This window comes from Nuphar pumila, chromosome 13 (genome assembly GCF_984573655.1).
Source record: "Nuphar pumila chromosome 13, dmNupPumi1.hap1.1, whole genome shotgun sequence".
Taxonomy (NCBI): domain Eukaryota; kingdom Viridiplantae; phylum Streptophyta; class Magnoliopsida; order Nymphaeales; family Nymphaeaceae; genus Nuphar; species Nuphar pumila.
In genome coordinates, this window is record NC_143261.1 from 12713665 (window position 1) to 12733644 (window position 19980).

Below are 19980 nucleotides of genomic sequence, written 5' to 3' on the forward strand. Positions count from 1 at the left end.
GGATGAGCTTACGAGATCAATTCAAGAAAATGTGCCGTGGTGTATGTTGTTTGCTGATGATATTGTTTTGATTGATGAGTCTAGAGCTGGGGTTAATGCTAAGTTAGAATTATGGAGACAGACATTGGAAGCAAGAGGTTTTAAGTTGAGTAAGAGTAAGACAGAATACATGGAATGTCGATTTAGTAAGCCACGAAATAGAGATGGGAGTGTAGTGAAGCTTGGTGAGCAAGAAATACCGGTGGATGATTCTTTCAAATATTTGGGATCTATCATTCAAAAGTATGGAGAAATTGATGGAGATGTAAATCATAGGATAAAAGTTGGGTGGATGAAATGGAAGAGTGCAACTGGAGTGTTGTGCGATCGTAGAATGCCATTGCGGTTGAAGGGAAAGTTTTATAGGACGACTATTAGGCCCGCTTTACTATATGGTACGGAATGTTGGGCTGCCAAGAGACATCATATTCAAAAAATGAGTGTAGCTGAGATGCGTATGCTGAGATGGATGTGTGGAAATACAATAAAAGATAAGATTCGGAACGAGGAGATACGTAAGAAGGTAGGCGTTGCACCCATTGAAAATAAGATGAGAGAGAATCGTTTACGGTGGTTTGGACATATTCGACGAAGGCCTAATGATGCTCCAGTTAGAAGGATGGAGAAATGGGAAAATATATTAGTTAAAAGAGGTCGGGGTAGGCCTAGGAAGACATGGATGGAGGTGATAGGAAAGGATATGAATGCTTTGAACCTCACCGAGGACATGGCATTGGATAGAAATGAATGGAGGAGAAGGATTCATGTGGAAGACCCAAAATGATTTTCTTTGTTGGTTCATATCGCCGACCCCAATTGTTTTGGGATGAAGGCGTAGTTGTTGTTGTTGTTTGTTGTAAAAATTTAATTGTTGTAAATCATTGTGCTTTATTTATCTTGTTATATGGTTACCATTTTTTAAGAATCAAAGTGTTATTTGACATGGGAATTGTATAAATAAATTGAATTCTTCTCGCTTGGTCATCAAAATGTCATATTCTAACTTCTGTCCATTACATACATGCACATAGTGTTGGTGGTTGTAGTAGTGGAAGCCAGATGAACACCTTGTTTATAATAAGACCATGAGGTAACAATATTGAATAAATGGAACACTCTTAACTCTGAAAAAGTTAACTTGCTCTTTTTGTTCTATTAACATCTGAAGAACAGGAACATGATATTCACAAAAAGAAGATTGTTTTGATGTACTGCTAATGTGCATATTATGACTAACCCATCGGAGCAGAGTGATCTTACTCCAGTCTGATGGGAAACATCTTTTATGTTGGGTTGGAACAAGTCCATTATGTTGCCTGTCTTAGAATTTCGTAGTTCTGCCAGCTTTTCACAATGAATTTTGATGAAAGTCTTAAGCTTGTTTTTTGAGAGCAGTCATTACTTTCTCATTGGTTTATGTTAATGTTGCTTAGAACTGCTTGGATGACCTTGAAACACCTTTTTTTTGGTTTAAAATTTTAAAAGTTCATGGTGAAAATATATGGCCTTGAAATTTGGACAGTGCATTTTTTTTCCTTATATTAAAAACTGTTGCTGTAAGCGTAACAGATGTTTTAATTGCATTCATCTTTGCTACATAAAATAAGCACATTTAATCTGATTGGCACTAGAGTCATCTTAACTATTTCCTACTCTTTAAAATTTTATGTTGATTGCATTCAAAGTCTGGGAAATTGAATTTCTTTCTGATGGTTTCAGCTTTTTGGACATATCTTCTCTTCTGCATTAGTGTTGGCTTGATATTGTCATTTCTGTCAATATTGTTAACAGTAGCTTCTAGCATAATTGCTAAAAAATGGTATTATACTCTACGTTATGTATGGTAAAAACTGCACACTTAAAAAAATTAGAAAAAGAAAACAAGAAAAAAATACAAATAATGGTGATTGTGAACCAAATTGAATAAATGTATAAAAATTTCATATTATTCTAATTTTTGATATTTGATCATATATAATATGCTACATGCTACTACTAGTAACACCAAATACCAATAATTTCATATTGCTATAATTAAAATTACAAACTATAAATAAAAGTCAGAAAATGACGAGCAATGATCAATCACCTAAAATATCAAATGAATTTAACTAGTAACAAGATTCATGACTACTAGAAAAAATGCAAATTAGCCAAGTAGCAAACTAAATAAACCAAACTCTATGTCACATAGGTGCGGATGCGGATGCGGATGCGGCAATTCGGCACTTTAAAAAAACTTGGGTGCGTGGGTGCGGGGAGGGTATATATATCTATATCTATATCTATATCATAGTTACCAGTCGAGGAAGCGGGAGTGGGAAGCAAGGCACTTTCAAAAATTTAGGAAGCGGGGAAACGTGGGACCACTTAGAAGAAAATTCCGAACCGTCTCGGAAGCGAACCGGAAGCGAGGGGGAAGCGAAAAAAATGGAAAAAATGGGGGATGCGTGGGGGAAACGTGGGGGAAGCGTGCTTCCCATAAATGGGAAGCGCGCTTCCCATAAAAGGGAAGAAGGGAAGCGCGCTTCCCCAAAAAGGGGGATGCTTCCCCTCATGCTTCGGAAGCGCGTTGTTTTGCGCTTCCGAAGCACACTTCCCCTTTTGCCTAGGCGCTTCCGGTAACTCTGATCTATATATATATATATATAAATTTTAACAGTTTTAAGTTAACACTACATGTATGTGTGTGCATTTATGTATTTATATATATAATATAGATAAAGATGGACTTGATTAAGGTTAACTGAATCTACTTTTGGATAGAGATGGATCTCAGTGTGGTGGACTTCACCTAACACAAAGGAAGCTGTGTCACACCTAACACCCAGGTGGACTTCACCTTACCTGGGTGCGGGTGCGACGCGGGTGCGGTCCCCTGTTAGAAGAGTCCGTGTGACATAGAGCAAACTCATAACATAACCAAAATGTTTAAGTTTTACAATCTAAATTTCCAAATAGAATAAAGTGTTGTTGTTTGTTGTTGTTGTAGAATAAAGCAGAGTTACCGGAAGCGCCTAGCTAAAAGGGGAAGCGCGCTTCGGAAGCGCGAAACGTCGCGCTTCCGAAGCGTGGGGGGAAGCGTCCCCCTTTTTTGGGAAGAGCGCTTCCCTTTAATGGGGGACGCGTTTCCCTTTAATGGGGGACGCACTTCCCTTTAATGGGAAGCGCGCTTCCCCCACGCTTCCCCAACGCTTCCCCCACGCTTCCCCCTCGCTTCCCCCACGCTTCCCCCACGCTTCCCCCTCGCTTCCCCTGTTTTTTCAAATTTTTTGTATTTTTTATTTTTTATTTTTATTTTTTTCGCTTCCCCCTCGCTTCCGAGATGCTTCCTGGGTCGCTTCCGAGACGCTTCCTAGGTCGCTTCCGAGACGCTTCCCGAATCGCTCCTAAGTGGTCCCACGCTTCCCCGCTTCCTAAAATTTTGAAAGTGCCTCGCTTCCCGCTCCCGCTTCCCGTATCGCTTCCCGCTCCCGCTTCCTCAACTGGCAACCATGGAATAAAGTGTTCTTTCAAATCAATTCAGCATCACTATCATCAGCATCATATGATTCGTGCTTCTTAAGATCATTGTCAACATTATTAGTTTTCTTCATCATCTACCTCTGTTCCTTTCCATTTTACCTTTTTAATTCAACAGGCGAAACTCTTCTTGAGCATGTTCATTTAACATATCAAAATTTTCTAAGCTAATGGGGTCAAAATTTTCTCTATGCATTGTACTGATAGCTTTTGTACTTTCCCCTAACAATGATGTATTATTACTAATTATTCGATGTTTTATTCTTTGAATCATAATTGTGAATATGAAAATGTGAAATAAAATTTATAATCCTCTCCCTTAGCCACAAGTTGTAGCAAAAAAACATGACATCATTCATCCATTGTCTTAGACAAATCTGGCAAGTAAAACTGATTTAAAAAAATTGTCCTATTACTTGTCCATTCATCTATTATTATGCTACACCTTGCGTCTTTCCAAAAATACTTAATTTTTTCACCATAATTCTTCATTTCTTCACATTTGCATCAAGAAGTTTTCCTCTCAAATCATAATATGAGGGCATTTTATACATAGAGTCATTACTAGTCATGACTCATGATGTCTGCCACTTGAAAATAAAATGAATCTGCTGCATTGGAAGGACTGCATGCATCATTAAAATCATCTTCTAATTTTCAACATTCACTTCCTCAACTATGCATTTAAGTGTCATAATTGCAACATTCATTTGTTCACCTATGTCTTCCTGAGCATCCTTTTCTTCTCTCCTGTTTGTATTATCACTTCCAATTTCTGCTTCTTTTCTCTTAACTTCACACCTAGCAACTTCTAATGCTACATTAGAGGTTGGACTAGAGATGGATGCAATAGATTACTCTTATCAACATCTTGACGTAGACGGAAGTGCGGGAGATGAACAATGTTTTCTTTAAAGAGTTGGTCTTGAATCCACAATATTCTCTTTTAAAACTTTGTCTTGAATGCACAAGGCATTCCTTGAGTTTACAAGGGAAAGAGGAAGATCCTTTGAATCTACAAGGAAAGAAGAGAAGGAGGAAATAACATAATGGAATCCTTAAATCCACAAGGAGAGAAGGAGAAAATAGCTCAAAGAAACTCTCTATTCATAGAATGAGTTGATTACAAGAGCAAACCAAATTTGTACTGATAGGCCTCAAAGGATTCTAAGAGACTCATCTTAGATTAGTCTAGAAATTAAAATATTAATTACATTCAAATTTATCCATCTTCTAAACTCTTAAATTTTCCTACATGGAATATAAGTCTATGAATTAGACTTCAACGCCACATTTAAGTTTATTTTGACCCTCTAGAAAATTCCAAGCCAAGTGTTCTACATACCATTTTCACCAACTTACAAAGGTTTTGAATGCATGATGCTTGGGATCCATTATTGTTATCTGGATTTTTTTTTTACTTTCTTACTGAAGTTCTTAATCGTTTGTTTTTCATTGCTATTTCACAGCATCTATTTGTCTTTCAACATGTAAGGGGCAATGTTATAGCCTGTTCTAACTAAATGATGTTTTAGTTGTGACACCCCATGGCAATGTTCCTCTTATAAAAGTTGCATTATGATATCAACCGGCTTGCTTGATTTGGGTTTTCCATTACCATGCTATTTCATTTGAGACCATATTTACTATGATTCTTACACAAGAGAAGGGTAGAGATCACCTTCCTTGGCCACAAAGAGCACAAATCAACTTCCTTTCCATGCCAATTCGGGTTGTAAAGTGAATAGACAAGAACAACCCCAAAATTCCCAATTCTCTAATTCTAGAAAACCCTAGAAAGATATCCCAAGATGAGAAAAATGAGTTTGGGTACTCTTGAGTGGTTAAAAATGATCTCTATATATCGGTTGGACTTGCAAAAAATTGCGTTTCTGGTAGTATCAAGGTCATACAGTACACATTTTTTGGGTTTGTTGCCCGATATGTAACTGTATCAATGCACACGATAGAGTTAGGATGCCTCCATGAAACTAGTTTCATGGGTGTACTGTATCTCTTTTTGCTTTATCAGTGTTACACCATTATGTATCAATAAGTTACCCACTTTACCATACTTATTTTTGATTTTTAGATGCTCTTTGGCAGTTCTAATTATCATTTGTTTGTATCATCAGCTAGTCTCTGGCATTGACCATAGTCATCCAAATTGAAGACCGATACCAGAAATGGTGAGTGAAATGAAAAATAAGAAGCAAGTGTTAAATAAAAGTGGGGAATATGAAGCATTGTGGTGGGAAGCAATAAATGAAACATGAATGAGGCAATATAAGCAGAAGTGGAATAAAATAGGAATTGAGATAGAAACGAATATGAACATGAAAGTGAATATAAGACTTATATTCTGCAAATGACATATAGTAATAGGAAACACATGAGAAACAAATATGAAGCCAAATGGAAGCACATGGGAAGCAAATGACAAGTTACTAGGAAGCATGCTTCCTCGTGCTTGCTCTTCTTTTGGCAAAGAGTAACACTTTTGGCTTTGGTGCTTCTGGTATTTATGGTTTTGAGGATAACTATTTCATTTAAGAATTATTAAAAGTATCCTTACTGGTTCTTGGTTCCGAATCTATCTTACTTCACTTGATAGTTGATACAAGCGAAAGGTTTCATAGACCTGTCTTCTTTCTGCAATTAGGAAACTGATGGTTGAATTGGCTCTGTCCAACATCACTATCTTTCTGCTTTCTTCTGTATGCCAGAATGTTGACTTCAATAACTATTGTCACTGTGGATCCTCATAAAAACATAAAGTGTCAACTCCTTTTCTTCCCTTCTTTCCGTTCATCTGTGATCGCTTAAAATCTTTTGTGCTTATCGTCGTTTCTGTGAGAAAGATCAACTGTGTCCTGATTTACATCTCTTTGCTGAATTTCTCCATCTTACAACTACTGACAACTCATTTACAAATTACAAGCCAAAATGCAGCTGCTTAGCCGATCTAGTTGTTGAATGGTGTGTTTTTATTTGGGTTTTCTTTAGTGAATGTAGATGGCATGTCATCAAGAATACTATTAATATGGAGATGTGATGCAGGGAGGGCACGATGGAGTCTTCACGGTATTTTGAATCTGATGTGGCTGCTCTTTGCTGTCACGTGAGAATCCCCAAACAGCCAGGTTAAGGGACTGTCACTGGGCAGACCTACCAACTGATGTCGTGTGGAAGGTCGGCTGCAATGCTCTTGTTTACTGAGATTTTTGGCACGCTGCTCACGAACGTACGATGTGCAGTGATAAGAGGAAAACAGCCACCCAAAACGTGGTGCTGTATTGTTTCTTTTTTTTTTTAATGGAACTTCCACTAAACAACGACGAATAATTGGAAGCGTGAAAGCAACAACGAAAGCAACAAAAAAAAAAAAGAATAATCAAAGGCAAAAGTCTGCTGGAAAAGGAACAAAAGAGAAACAACGAAAGGCAAAGCTGCTGCGGTTTTTCTATTCTCCGTTCTGCGCACGCAACCCAAGAGGGGTTTTTAAAGGCTTTGGCTGGATCTGAGTATCGGGTCCGGCCCCGGACCCGATACCCCTCCGGTGTGTTGCTGGATCTGGAGCCGTCCGTCCCGTACCCTCTATGCTTGTCTGGAATTGATACGCAGCGAGACCTCTTCCACATGTCTGGGAACCAATATCCGGGTTGGATCCGCTGCCTGGGTCCGATCCCCAGAGTGTAAATCTGGGCCCCTGCTTGGGTCACGCTGTATGGACCCGGGTTCATCTTGCTCTGCATCATTCTCCCCTGGTTGGGAAGAAGTCGACTCTGACGACTTGTTGTCCTCACAGTAAGCATTTAGATCATACACATTAAATGTCGGAGAAATATGCCAATTTTCGGGCAGCTCAAGGAGGAAACATTGGTGTACTTGGCCCGTGAGTCGGGGAAACCCGGTCTCCTTGGTGGGAAGAAGAACTATCTTATGACCCTCTAAGACAAATGTGTATGTGCTCCTACGGCCATCATATATGGTCTTACGGTCAAACTGCCAGGGGCATCCCAAAAGGATGTGACACGCACTCATAGGGGCCACATCACACTATACTTGATCGTGGTAATGCTCCCCCATGGAGAATCGAACTAGGCAACGCAGGGTGATGGGGTACCTCGTTCCCTTTCTTGAACCATGCCATTTTATAGGGTTAAGACAATTTTTCTGTTTTTAAGTTCAAGGTGGACACGATACTCTCAGACACCGTATTCTCACATGCTCCTGTATCAATGATAACATCACATGCGCGCCGCCCTTCACAGTTGCACCGGGTTCTAAAAATATTATTCCGCAACCATTTTGTCGGGGTTGACTCTCGGGATGTGGTCAAAACATGACGGATGGTTAACAAATTTTCAAGGCTGCCATCGAACTCTATGACTTTCATCTCTTCATTTCTCTCAACAGGCGACTCACCCTTGTTATCACTATCGGACGCGGACTCAACAATGCCCTCTGCAAGATGGGTGTTTTTACTCATGGTGGGACACTGGGACGCAATATGACCTAACTCTAGACACGTAAAACATCGAACAATGAACTCACTGGGCTTACCTTTGGATCTGGTATGGTACGCGGGTCCAAACTGATCGTGTTTGCTAGGGTCGACTCCAAGGGTGGACTTTGAGTCCTCTTTCCTAGGGGAGCTCGCTCTCTTGGTTGGGAAACTCGACTTGGGTTGACTGGACTGATCACTACGGGATGTTCCTATGTTCCTGCCTCCTTTTCAGTTTCTCCTCCACATTCATGACATAACTACTTGCCTGATCCAATGACTCAACTATGATACAACTGAAGTCGTCAGAAATAGCAGGACGGAGACAAAAAATATACCTCGTGACCTGTTGGCGGGCGGTCTCCTCGATCTGCACTTGTGGGGAAAGACGATGAAACTCAATAGTGTAATCCGCCACAGTATTGGTGCCTTGACAAAAGGTCAGGTACTCCTTGTTAGGCTCTCTCGCCGTGATCGGACGTTATGAACTTAGACTGCATCAACCGCTGCATCTCTTCCTAAGTCTGTACGCGCTCTAATCCCTGCCGCTCCCTTGACCTCTGCAGTTCAACTCACTATGTCTGTGCTAGGCCTCTCAACCAAGTAGAGGCTAGGGAGACATGACTATGCTCAGCGACATCGTGGTAGTCGAAGAAGAACTGGACGACATATGACCAATCGAAGAACTGCTTCACATCAAACCGACCTGCGAACTCAGGAAGCTCCAACTTCACCCCATACGTGGAGGGGCACTCTGGTGCTCTCTGTTGTCGGGCCTCCACCATTCCTGTGGGATGCTCGTTCTAGAAGGTGTCATCATCCCACACTGCTTCATCTCTGTGGTCCTGTTCGCCTGGCTGCTGGGGTTGACGAATTCCGACAACCTGTTGTCGGCGCTCTGGTCGCGTCGGTCCCTACTGAATCTGCCTCAGTCTGGCTGGTTCGTGGGCGGGAGCTATCTGTGGTTGGCGTTGTGGCACCTGTATGACAAGAGGCCCAAGGTAAGGGGGATGGAGCTGCCGGGTCTCTGGCTCTAGGTGGATAGGAACGTGATAGTACAGGTCTGGGTTATGGGTTGTATTAGGGTAGGGGTAGTGGATTGGGTTTGGTACGTGATTCTGGATCTGGGTTGGGTTAAAGGCTTGGGCCGGGTAAGGGAACTGGATTTGGGTAGTGCAGTACTGGGATGAATTACCCGTTTGGATATGGATCAGGTCAAGTCCTAAACCACTCGTCGGACCCAGATTTGGATAGGTTGGATCGAGGATCGAGTTGTGTGGATAGAAGGCTTGATTTGAACTCAATCCACGATCCATATGATTATGGGCCTTGTTGTGACCCGGCTCAAATCCAAATTGGAGCTCTGTTCGGGCCCGATATGAGTTTGAGTCGGTAAAGGGTCCATTTTGAGGTTCAAAATTAATGGGTTGGGTTAGGTTCATGGCAATCCGCGAACCAAACCCAACTGGGTAAGTCAGGTTAGAGGTTTCGACACTCGGACTTGCTCCCGTGGACCCAAAGGGTGGTCCCCGAAACCTGGGCCCAGTCCGGTATTCGCGAACTCAGGTCTGGACCCTCTCGGGCCCGGACCCGACCATTGATTTTTTGCTTTCTTGCTCCCACGTACTGAATCATAAAAAACAATCGCCTTCTTGGGTCGGGTCGACACCCTTGGATCAACAACCCGACCCAACGTGATGCTGGGACTCTGCTGGCACGACCCAATCAGAGGTGCCATCCCAGCGGCTCGCGACCACGAGCCTGGACCCTCGGCAGGACCCAGCGTGAAACTGGGGTCCTGCAGGGCAGGTTCGACCAGCGGTGCAGCCGCAGGAGTCTGCTACAGTGAAAGGGGTAAACCGGGGGGGGGGGGGGGCATACCTGCGTGGATCCTCTGGTTCGTCTGGAGCGAAGGAGGTAGATCGGATAGGGGAGGGAGAGTCGAATTCGGACCTTTGTCTTGTACAGACTGAACGTGCATCGGCTGATCTGGGTCGACTGCCGCAGCTTCATTGAGGATGACAACATCGTCGGCCACTCTCGAACCCCTTTGACGTGTAGTCACCGTATGCGGCTCCATCCGCGACTCGATGACCGCGATCCGAGTTTCGACCCCATCGAGTCATTTCGACATGCTGGCCATGTCCCGGTTGACATGCAACAGATTTTCGTCCATTCGAGTCATCATCTCCATCATACGCGACATTTGACCGTCGCTGCCAGTGTCCTCCTGCTCCCTTCCCTTCGCCGGATCGTTCCTCACGTTTGGTGGCATGCTGCCGGCGGTAGAGGATGCCCGAGGCTCTGATACCATTTGATACAGGGAGGGCACGATGGAGCCTTCACGGTATTTTGAATCTGATGTGGCTGCTCTTTGCTGTCACGTGAGAATCCCCAAACAGTCATGTTAAGGGACTGTCACTGGGCAGACCTACCAACTGATGCCGTGTGGAAGGTCGATTGCAATGCTCCTGTTTGCTGAGATGGTTGGCACGCTGCTCACGAACGTATGATGTGCAATAATAAGAGGGAAACAGCCACCCAAAACATGGTGCTGTATTGTTTCTTTTTTCTTTTTAATGGAACTTCCACTAAACAACGATGAATACTTGGAAATGCAAGAACTGATAGGGCGTGAAAGCAACAACGAAAGCAACAGAAAAAAAGGAATAATCAAGGGCAAAAGTTTGCTGGAAAAGGAACAAAAGAGAAACAACGAAAGACAACGTTGCTGCGGTTTTTCTATTCTCCGTTCTGTGCACGCAACCCAAGAGGGGTTTTTAAAGGCTTTGGCTAGATCCGAGTATCGGGTCCGGCCCCGGACCCGATACCCCTTCGGTGTGCTGCTGGATCTGGAGCCGTCCGCCCGGTACCCTCTGTGCTCGTCTGGAATTGGTACGCAGCGAGACCTCTTCCCCATGTCTGGGAACCAATATCTGGGTTGGATCCGTTGCCTGGGTCCGATCCCCAGAGTGTAAATCCGGGCCCCTCTTGGGTCACGCTGTATGGACCCGGGTTCATCTTGCTCTGCATCAAGATGTTTGAGAAGTGAATTAAAGTCCGTGCCTTCACTGAGAACTGCATACACGCTTAGTTGTCAAAAGCGCTAGTTGGAGCCTAGGCAAAAGACCCCTAAAAAGACTAGTCGGGACTAGAAAAATAAAAATCAAGAAAAACAAAAATATTATAATAAATAGTTAAATTTAGTAACAAACATATGATTGTAACTATGGGTGAAGTGTGTAATTCAGTGTAACATGTTGCAAAATTCATGAAATTGCATAATATTGAACATACAACAAAACTTGGGGCACACCATCGGATTACTATATATATATATATATATATATATATATATATATATATATATATATATCAAGAGGGGGGATTATCTTGCCCCTGTTTTGTTAGTTCACTGTTAGAACCCTCCAAAAATCAGTGTTTAGATGTTTTATGCTTGATCTGAACCGTTAGATGTGTTTATGATTGTTGATGAATAGAAAACATGTAATTAATTAAGCATCTTTATGCTCAAGTGTGTATTTTAAAGAGGTAAAAAAAATCATCGGTTGATATCATACTAAAATTTCATGATAAAATATACACATTTTTACACCAAATCAATTTGAAATAAAGCTTGTTTCTCAATAAATAAGTATTGATAAACATATCTAAGGGTTCAAATTGAGTATAAAATGCCTAAAACTTTGACATTTGGAGGGTCTTAATGGTGATGTAAAGGAAAATGGGTCAGGATGAACCCTGTTCTCACATATATATATATATATATATATATATATATATATAGAGAGAGAGAGAGAGAGAGAGCTAAAAAAATAGATTTTGTGTGTGTGTGTTAAAAACACATGCAAACATTTGAACAAAAAAAAAAGAATGAAAAAAGAAGAGAGTGGAGGGGCGAGAGGAGGAAGAAGGAAAAAAAAAGGATGAAAAAGAAGAAGATGAAGAAGAAGAGAAAGAGGAAGAAAAAGAGAAGGCACAAGGGAAGGGGGGGGGGGTGGGGAGGAGGAGGAAGAAAAGAGAAGGAAAAAATATAAAAATAAGAAGGTAAAAAATAAAAGCAAAAGAAGAAGAAAATGAAAGAACAAAAAAAGAAAGCTTTGGGGGTGGTGGGAAAGGAGGAGGAAGTAAAAAAAGAAGATAAAAAAGCAGGAGAAGAAGAAAATGAGAGAACAAAAAAGAAAGCTTTTGGGGAGGGAGGAAGAGAAAAAAAGTAAAGGAAGGAGACAAAAACATTGAAAAAATTGACAAATATGCCCCTGCATGCTAGGTGTGGATTGGTGTCTCCTAGGCAGCCTAGGTGGAAAAAACAGAGCCCTACCCCATGGACCCATAAGCCTAGGCGGTGGCCTTGTGCCTAGCCCACCTAGGTTTCGCTTTTGACAACAAAGCATGCACGTGAGAAAGGAAGAGAGGAAGAAGACAAGAAGGTGTGTAGCCAAGAATTCCATGATATTTCCTTGTGGGTTCTGTTTTCATTAATCAACATATAAACATTGTATTCGGGTATTGAAAAAGACTAATTTACCCTTAATACATTCAGCATATTACATTACAATACAAAACACAGCATCTGACCACTTTACCCTTACATACAAACACGACATTTCTAACAGCGAGCTGATGAATAAGGCCTGAAACTTCTCTTTGTTGCTGAGGAGCATGGTTTTTGCATGAATGTTAGATATGCTTCACAGTCAAATCTAGAAAATATGTATTGGATCAATGCAGTGGTTCCCCTTGTAGCACACAAGGATAATTTTACTTGCAATCCTGGCTTACTTTAACATGCAAGGGTTTCCCGTGCAAGTTAGTTTGTCTTTGTAGTCATCTTTCTAAACAGCAACTTGAGTAACTTACTATAGCAAATTCTAGATGGTAAGAACCAATGAAGAAAGGGACTATTGTTTTCCACAAAAACAAGCAGGAAGGGAACACATTACCATGAGGGTTAAAAGTACTTGTGGCACTCTAAATCATGTATGTAATTGAGAAACCTACGTGTGCAGGGCCTTAGAGATCCAAATCAAAATGACCACACCAGGTAAGAACCATTCATAGAAAAGGTCACTTTGCTTAACCAACTAACTAAAACGTACATTTTTGCCAAGGAATGCATAACTTTTACTGCTGTTGAGTCTTTTGTGAGAGGCTGATACTTGATCAATGGCCTTCTAAGAAGTGGGTTCACGAATAAAATACTTATTAATTTAATATACACTGTGTTGTACTGGACTAGATACTGACCTTCTAGTTTTTAAATAATCTGTCCAATTGGCATCTTTGTAAGCTACAAATGTGAATTCTTGTGTAGGTTGAGGAGAATACAACTGCCTACATATCAGACCTTTTGTGGATGTTCCTTTGATATATCTCAATGTCCTGTCAATAGCATTGAGATGAGTAACTCTTGGTGCATGTGTAAATTTCAATAGTTGGTTCAATGCATATACTTATCTTGGTTGTATAAGGCTTAAGTACAATAGTGTACTAACAAAGCAGCTATACATATGCTTTTTGGCTTTGACAATGATCTCTTTAATCTGTAAGTGCGTGTCAAGTGCTATGGGAGTTTACATAGGTTTGCAATTGGTCCTCCCTGTACACTTAAGCAAACCCAGCGCATATGTATCATAATTCAAAGTCAAAGAATCATCTTTTTTGCCTACTGGAACTCCAATAGGTTAATGTAGCTCACTATAGGCTTTCATTTGAAATTTATCATGTAAAATCTTCTTAAGACATGATATTTGTGACCCATTGTGCATAATAAATCTGTCAGCAACATGCAACAATATCCACATATTCTCATGTTATTTATAGATAAAAAGAGAGCAATCAACATCTTACCACTTGATAAATAAATGCTATGAAACATCTTGCTGCCAATTTCAACACATCGATTGCTTTAGTCAAATGAATCTGGTGGTATTTTAGTTATCTCCCTTCCATTTGATGCAATATAATAGTGATTGTTTGAATCATGTGCTTGTGTATACGTGGCATCTTTGTTATTTGCCACAAGTTTTATGCCTTTTTGTATTCTGCCCACTAGGGCATCCCATATCAATAAGGTTTACGCAAATTATGTGGGCTTTTGTGTGTCTTCTCCTCCATAGCATTCTAAGCATCAACCTATTCTCTTTAAGTTATTAGAGGCAGCTCCTTACTCCTTGCAGTAGTTGCATTGAATAGCCAACCTATTCTTTTTGTATAGGAACATGATGGTCTCAAGTTGGGTCTTGTCGCTCATTTTTGATAAAAAAAGAAAAGAAAATATTTTTGGAAATTCCGTTAAAAATAATAGATCTAACCTCTTATCTCTTGCTTTTGCCTCTTACTCCTTTAAAAATGCAATTTGATGGCCTCACATGTGAACTAGGGCTTTCCAAAGGTTTAATTAGGGAAAACTCCCATATATCTTGTAGAAATTGAACCTGTAGTGGTCAATTTAGGGCAAATTTTAAGAACCTTATTTTTTAGGTATGAACCTATAATGGGAGGGTAATGAGCTCTTTAGTGTATTGTATGTGAAAATGGTGTGAAGATGACCCTATTTGTTCTAAAATGTTTGGCCAAAACTGGCAGAAAGTAAAAAAAAAGTTTCATCCAAAACTATATGTTTTGGTGCAGTTGACTCGTATGATACAATGTTTTGGTGCAGTTAACTCATATGATACAACTATAGCACTTATTGTATCATCATATTCATAGAATGTGGCTAGAATTTTACAGCTGATTGCTATCGACTACGACCCTCTTGCTTTATCCGGGCTTGGGACTGTCACTAGTAGGGTCAAAATCCCTTGTGGCATCATTTATTGTATGACATACTGATATGGTTGTAAAGATATGTGCACTACAATATGATTTAGCATGTATCTGTGATATGTTTAATATGGTGTAATTATATTAAACACCTTGCCTGTCACATGTAATGGCTTAGAACCTATATGTTGTGTGTAGTTTATTCTTGGTTGAATTTTAAACAGAATTTATAAATGATAGTTTGAAATGCAAGTCACATGCGTGTCCATGAGGGCTCCACACTGCTTTTGGTGTGTGTGTGTGTGTGGTGCTGGCTTTTGTATCTCAAGTTGAAAGACATCATGAGTTCAATACCCATGGGGTGTGTCCTTTGCCACCAGACTGAAGTTAGGACCTCCATTCGGTGGGCAGGGTGGCCACTGGGGTGTTACACCGAGGTGGTCCAGAAACAGGTCTCAGCAAATGATGGTACTTGCTGGCAACCAGAAAATTGGTGGTTTTCTCCTTGGTCATTAAAAAAAAGGGTAGACATGCATAACTTCAAAAGCATTTAAATTGGTTTATATGAAAATTGCAGATATTTTTTTTGTTAGAACTTTCTCATTTATCCACTGACCTGAATAGCTCTCTCTCTTTTTTTTTATATTTTGCATTGGCCTTCTCTTAAGGTAAGGGATGCATATCCCTGGTTTTGAACTCGTGACACCTTCAACTTGAATGCCTTAAACCAACCTACCTAGCCAGGTGTGCAGACCCTTTGTCCTTCACTCCTGTTGAAATATGGGCGCTTCATATTTTATTGGAACATGATTATTAGCTTAAATATTTTCCTTAAAAGCTAAACTATTTCTTCGAATCGTAGCTCATCTTATCTGATCCAATTCACTAAATTAAAAAGGAGCTGGTCAGCTTGGCCATTTGATAGCATCCCGAAGAAGTCATGACCTGCAGCTGTTTTACTGATTGAACTGCTCTGTACAAGATTATCCTCATTTCCGACAAATCTTTTTACTGATGATAGCATATCTATTAAATTGGTAATTAAAAATATAATGACAAATTTAGCCTTTTTGGCTGTTCGGGTTTTTATACCTTTGAAAAGTTTGATAACCATGGAGCAAGGGACATGATATCTCTCAGTTTTTCTTAGATGCAATGATGCTAAATAATGATGACTGACTAATATTTGGTCGCACATATTGGATTTATGAATTTGATATTTAAAGCCCTATATTTACATGCTATCTTTAAACTATTCTGTTATTATATATATATGCATATATATGTTTGTGTAAAAAAGAATTTTTAGAAATGCCTTCTAGAAGAGGAGCTTGTGATTCTTTTATCTCCACATTTATGCTTTTTTATGAATTTGTCTATCCTAACACTGGACTAACTTCAGGATAAATTAATAATACTACTAAAGACCTGTAACTGTGAGACTCATAACCATTTGAACTCCCATATGGTTGATCCATTAGCTGTCTGGTATGGTCATTTCATTTAGCAATTACGCCAACCTAATTTTCTAATCACATTGTGTTAATTACTTTTCTAATCATATTGATTCTTTGGACTTCATGTATTGCTTCTTCTGCAAGTATGATATGGTTGGTTTGCATGAGTATTCTTGTTTTCCCTTGTGTTGTACTTGGGATGGTTTAGTTTTTTAGGTCAATGCTCTGCCTGCATCCATTTTGAGAGATTTGGGCATCAATGCCATTTATCTGCACATATTATTTCTCATCTATGGAAGGAAAAAAAATTCATTAGCATCCCTGTGCAGGTTAGGCAGTTAACAAACAACATTCCATTCATACTGGATTCCATGAGAGGCTCGTCTGTGGTAGAAATTCAGGTATGTTTGTCATGGTCTTGAAAACAGTCTGTTTGTAAGATGCGGCAACTGCTCCTATTGGGTTATAAACTTATAATTAATCTACATGTAGGGAGATAAAATAAGGAGGCAGAATGATTGGAGCAATTGGCTTTTGCCTCCACACTCTTCATCAGCTTCCAATGTATCTGCTATTTCAAACATTAATAATTTGGCTGCTCGAATGAGAGGCATTGGACTAGAGGGGTATGTACAACAGACTTTCTCAGGAGTTCCTCCTGGAGAAACTCATCATGAGTTACTGAGCAGATCATCTGCGGAGTTCACTAGCCAGTCATTTTCCTCTAGCAGGGATGTGATAGGACAGTGCATGCCTTCAGCTAACAGTATTGGTTCTTTTCAGTGAATGTAATCAGCACTGATCTGTGTCATCAACTTCTTTGAGTCCATGCCACACAATGGAGTGCAGAGGAGAAGGAAGAGATTCATGCTATTGGGGAAGCAATGAAAATTTTGGGCCTTGTGTAAAAAGTTGCGGTTTTATACAACTTACTTAAAAGGCATGGTAGACAGCTAGACCTCTCCAGGATAGGGGAATGAAAAAAGAAAAAAAAAGGAAAAAGAAAAAAGAAAAAAGAAAAAAGGAAAAAAAGAGAAAAAAACAAGGGAAAAAAGGAAAAGCAGAGAAGGTTGAGAGTATGTGGTGATGAGTAAATGATGAGTGATTTTTAGGCTGTATAGTTTGATTTGGCATGGGTCTAGAAGTTAGGGGTGTTATGGAATCATATTAAGTGATTTCCCAACATAAACCATGCTGCTTTATTTTTGCTTGCTTGGCAAAAATTTTTTGGCGGTTTGAAAAGTGAGCATTTTTTCCAACAATTTGGGATGTTTCTTGGGAGAGCGCTGTGGATGGAGATTCTTTTGGAGGCAAGACATCTATCTTCTCACTAAAGACATCCCTGGGCATTTATCACCTTTATTCCTCTGTTAAAAAAAATTAGAAAAAAGATAGTTACATAGATACATAATAATTCCTTGAAACTTCACCTTCATTATTATTTTTTCATAAAACACATTGATTGAAAGTAGACTGTAAATTGGTTTGATTGGTGCACTTGAAGTGTGATTCTATAATAATTCAAGCCAATTCTCTGGCTTTTGTTTACTTAAGCAATTATGGAGTTTGCCTAGATGTAGAAACACACCCATTCTATTTCATGGGTTCTATATTTCTGCTGAGAGCATTGAGTGGTAGTTATAGCTTATCTAGTTTGTGGAATTGAAAGTCTTTAGCATGAAGTTGGGAGCTTTCTGTTTGGACCTTTAGCAATCATATATCACAAGGCATGAGAAAAGGTCCCCTACTAATGGTAGTAACTACCTTTCCTGAACCTCCACCCTTTGCGTTCTTTGCTTCTTTGCATCCAGATTTACAAAGCAGACGTGGTATTAACTTTTTCTGCAACATGAGATTGCTGATTATTGTACCTCGTCTATGGGTTCTCAAACTTTGTCATGCTGGAGTTGTTCATCTTGAGATGGATTGTTACTTTATCATATCAGATGCATTGTGTCTCTTTACGTGCATTGCAAATGGGAAAACAGGAAAAAGAGGGGAGAGTAGCAGGGAACTCTGAACTATGTCGAACTTTTTAATACCCTTGAATTATGACCGTGGGAAGCATATTGTAGCCTTAGTGCATTTACAGAAAAACATGGTTTGGTGCTGTCCCTGAATAGAAGGTATGCAACTGATATTGGTGGGGATCTTCCAGATCTTTCCATCTTCCTTTATTGGACCTGACCTATTTACCAGCTTGTGTTGAATCTGGGTATGGCAATTTCCCTCCCTCTCTAACACATGATTTCGATTCCTTTATTTATTGAAGGCCTAAGTTCTGGTTACCAAAGAATAGAGCTCCCATGAATATCTCTTTTAAGCAAGGGAATCAGTTAATAGTATATTATTAAACAACTCAGTCTAATCCTCTCCATTACCACTTGTAAGAGCTTCAACATTGGATATGGTTGGGAGCAGCTTGAGCTTTGCAGTCTGGCATCCCTTGATCTATGATCACCATTACTGAGCATGGATGGGTCACCGTAACCATCTTCTTTTATGGAGCATCAACTCATAGTATGATCTCGTGGAGTCTGATAAGGATAGGTGAATTATCTGGTTTGCTGGTTTTCCAAGCTTCTTTCGCTAGGCAGCCCCACAATGTGGGGATAATCGTGTTAGATTCTGAACCCAAGACCTCTCAGCTAAGATTGTGGTGTCGCTCTGGAGTATTGTACATTAGAAATGTTGGGTTCCAACTTGGGATAATCCATCTACACCATAAGACAAGGGCTCTTGGCAGAGTGTGATACTGAACTTGTGACTACTTAAGAAGGCCCACCTTCAGTCGAGCCAAACATGAATGTTGAGGGTGACTTCAGAGACCCATTGAGTCCAACATTTTACGTGGTCTTGGTGAACAATATCAAGAAAGATTTAGCTGGACATTTTAACTGGATAATCCCTTGTCAGACCTGAGTATCTACTTGGGGATTCTCCACGTTATATACCAAGCTATGGCTGGGACTCGACTGTTGATGGGCGTGCATGGCGAAGTTATCAGTCTCTGCCTGGGCATATCTATGTTTGGACTGGGACATGACTTCAGACTTGGTCTTGGGATAGACCAAGATATGAGAGAGAGAGAGAGAAGTATCCAACTAATATCATAAAAAAACAAACTAGGGAATACGTTTTCAATATGAGACATCCACGCCTAAATAACTATATACGTTTGTTTAATAGAGATGAATGGCAATACCAACCCAGCTTGTCAATCTAAGAGATTTATTTCATCATCTGCCGGGTCTTTGATACTCATGGTGATTTAAGATCTTATAAGTTTCATTTAGCTTATTATCTACTAGCATGGCTACTCGAAATTGCAAAAAAAAACAAAAAACAAAAAAAAAAATCAGCCAATAAAACTTGAGAAAGTACAAGGTAGAGCGAAGCTAGGAAGAACCAAATAGAAATGACACTGTTTAATACCCTCTTAAGTTTGATCTAACAAAGTTTTGTTGAAATGCTGCCATCTGCTAGAAGTGGAATGTTTAGAACAAAAATAACACTGTATTAATGCAATATATAACTTCCTTTTAAATATATGAAACGCCTCCTTACAACTAATACAACTCCAGGTGACCCTTCTGGCATTGGGTCAATTCTGTCATTTATATCTTGATTGGGCTACCCAAGTCATTGTTAAATCTTCTCAAACAA

General features: G+C 40.0%; 1 protein-coding gene across 1 annotated transcript in view; it reads left to right on the forward strand.

The window, feature by feature from the left end:
• LOC149817797 (la-related protein 1C-like) overlaps nt 1-17862 on the forward strand; it is a 32267-nt gene extending 14405 nt beyond the window's left edge. The window contains exons 5-6 of the mRNA XM_089984412.1: nt 16644-16715; nt 16807-17862. Coding sequence (XP_089840538.1) covers nt 16644-16715; nt 16807-17100 — 366 coding nt within the window. The 3' untranslated portion in view covers nt 17101-17862. The remainder of the gene's footprint in view (nt 1-16643; nt 16716-16806) is intronic.
• Nucleotides 17863-19980: the final 2118 nt, after the last annotated feature.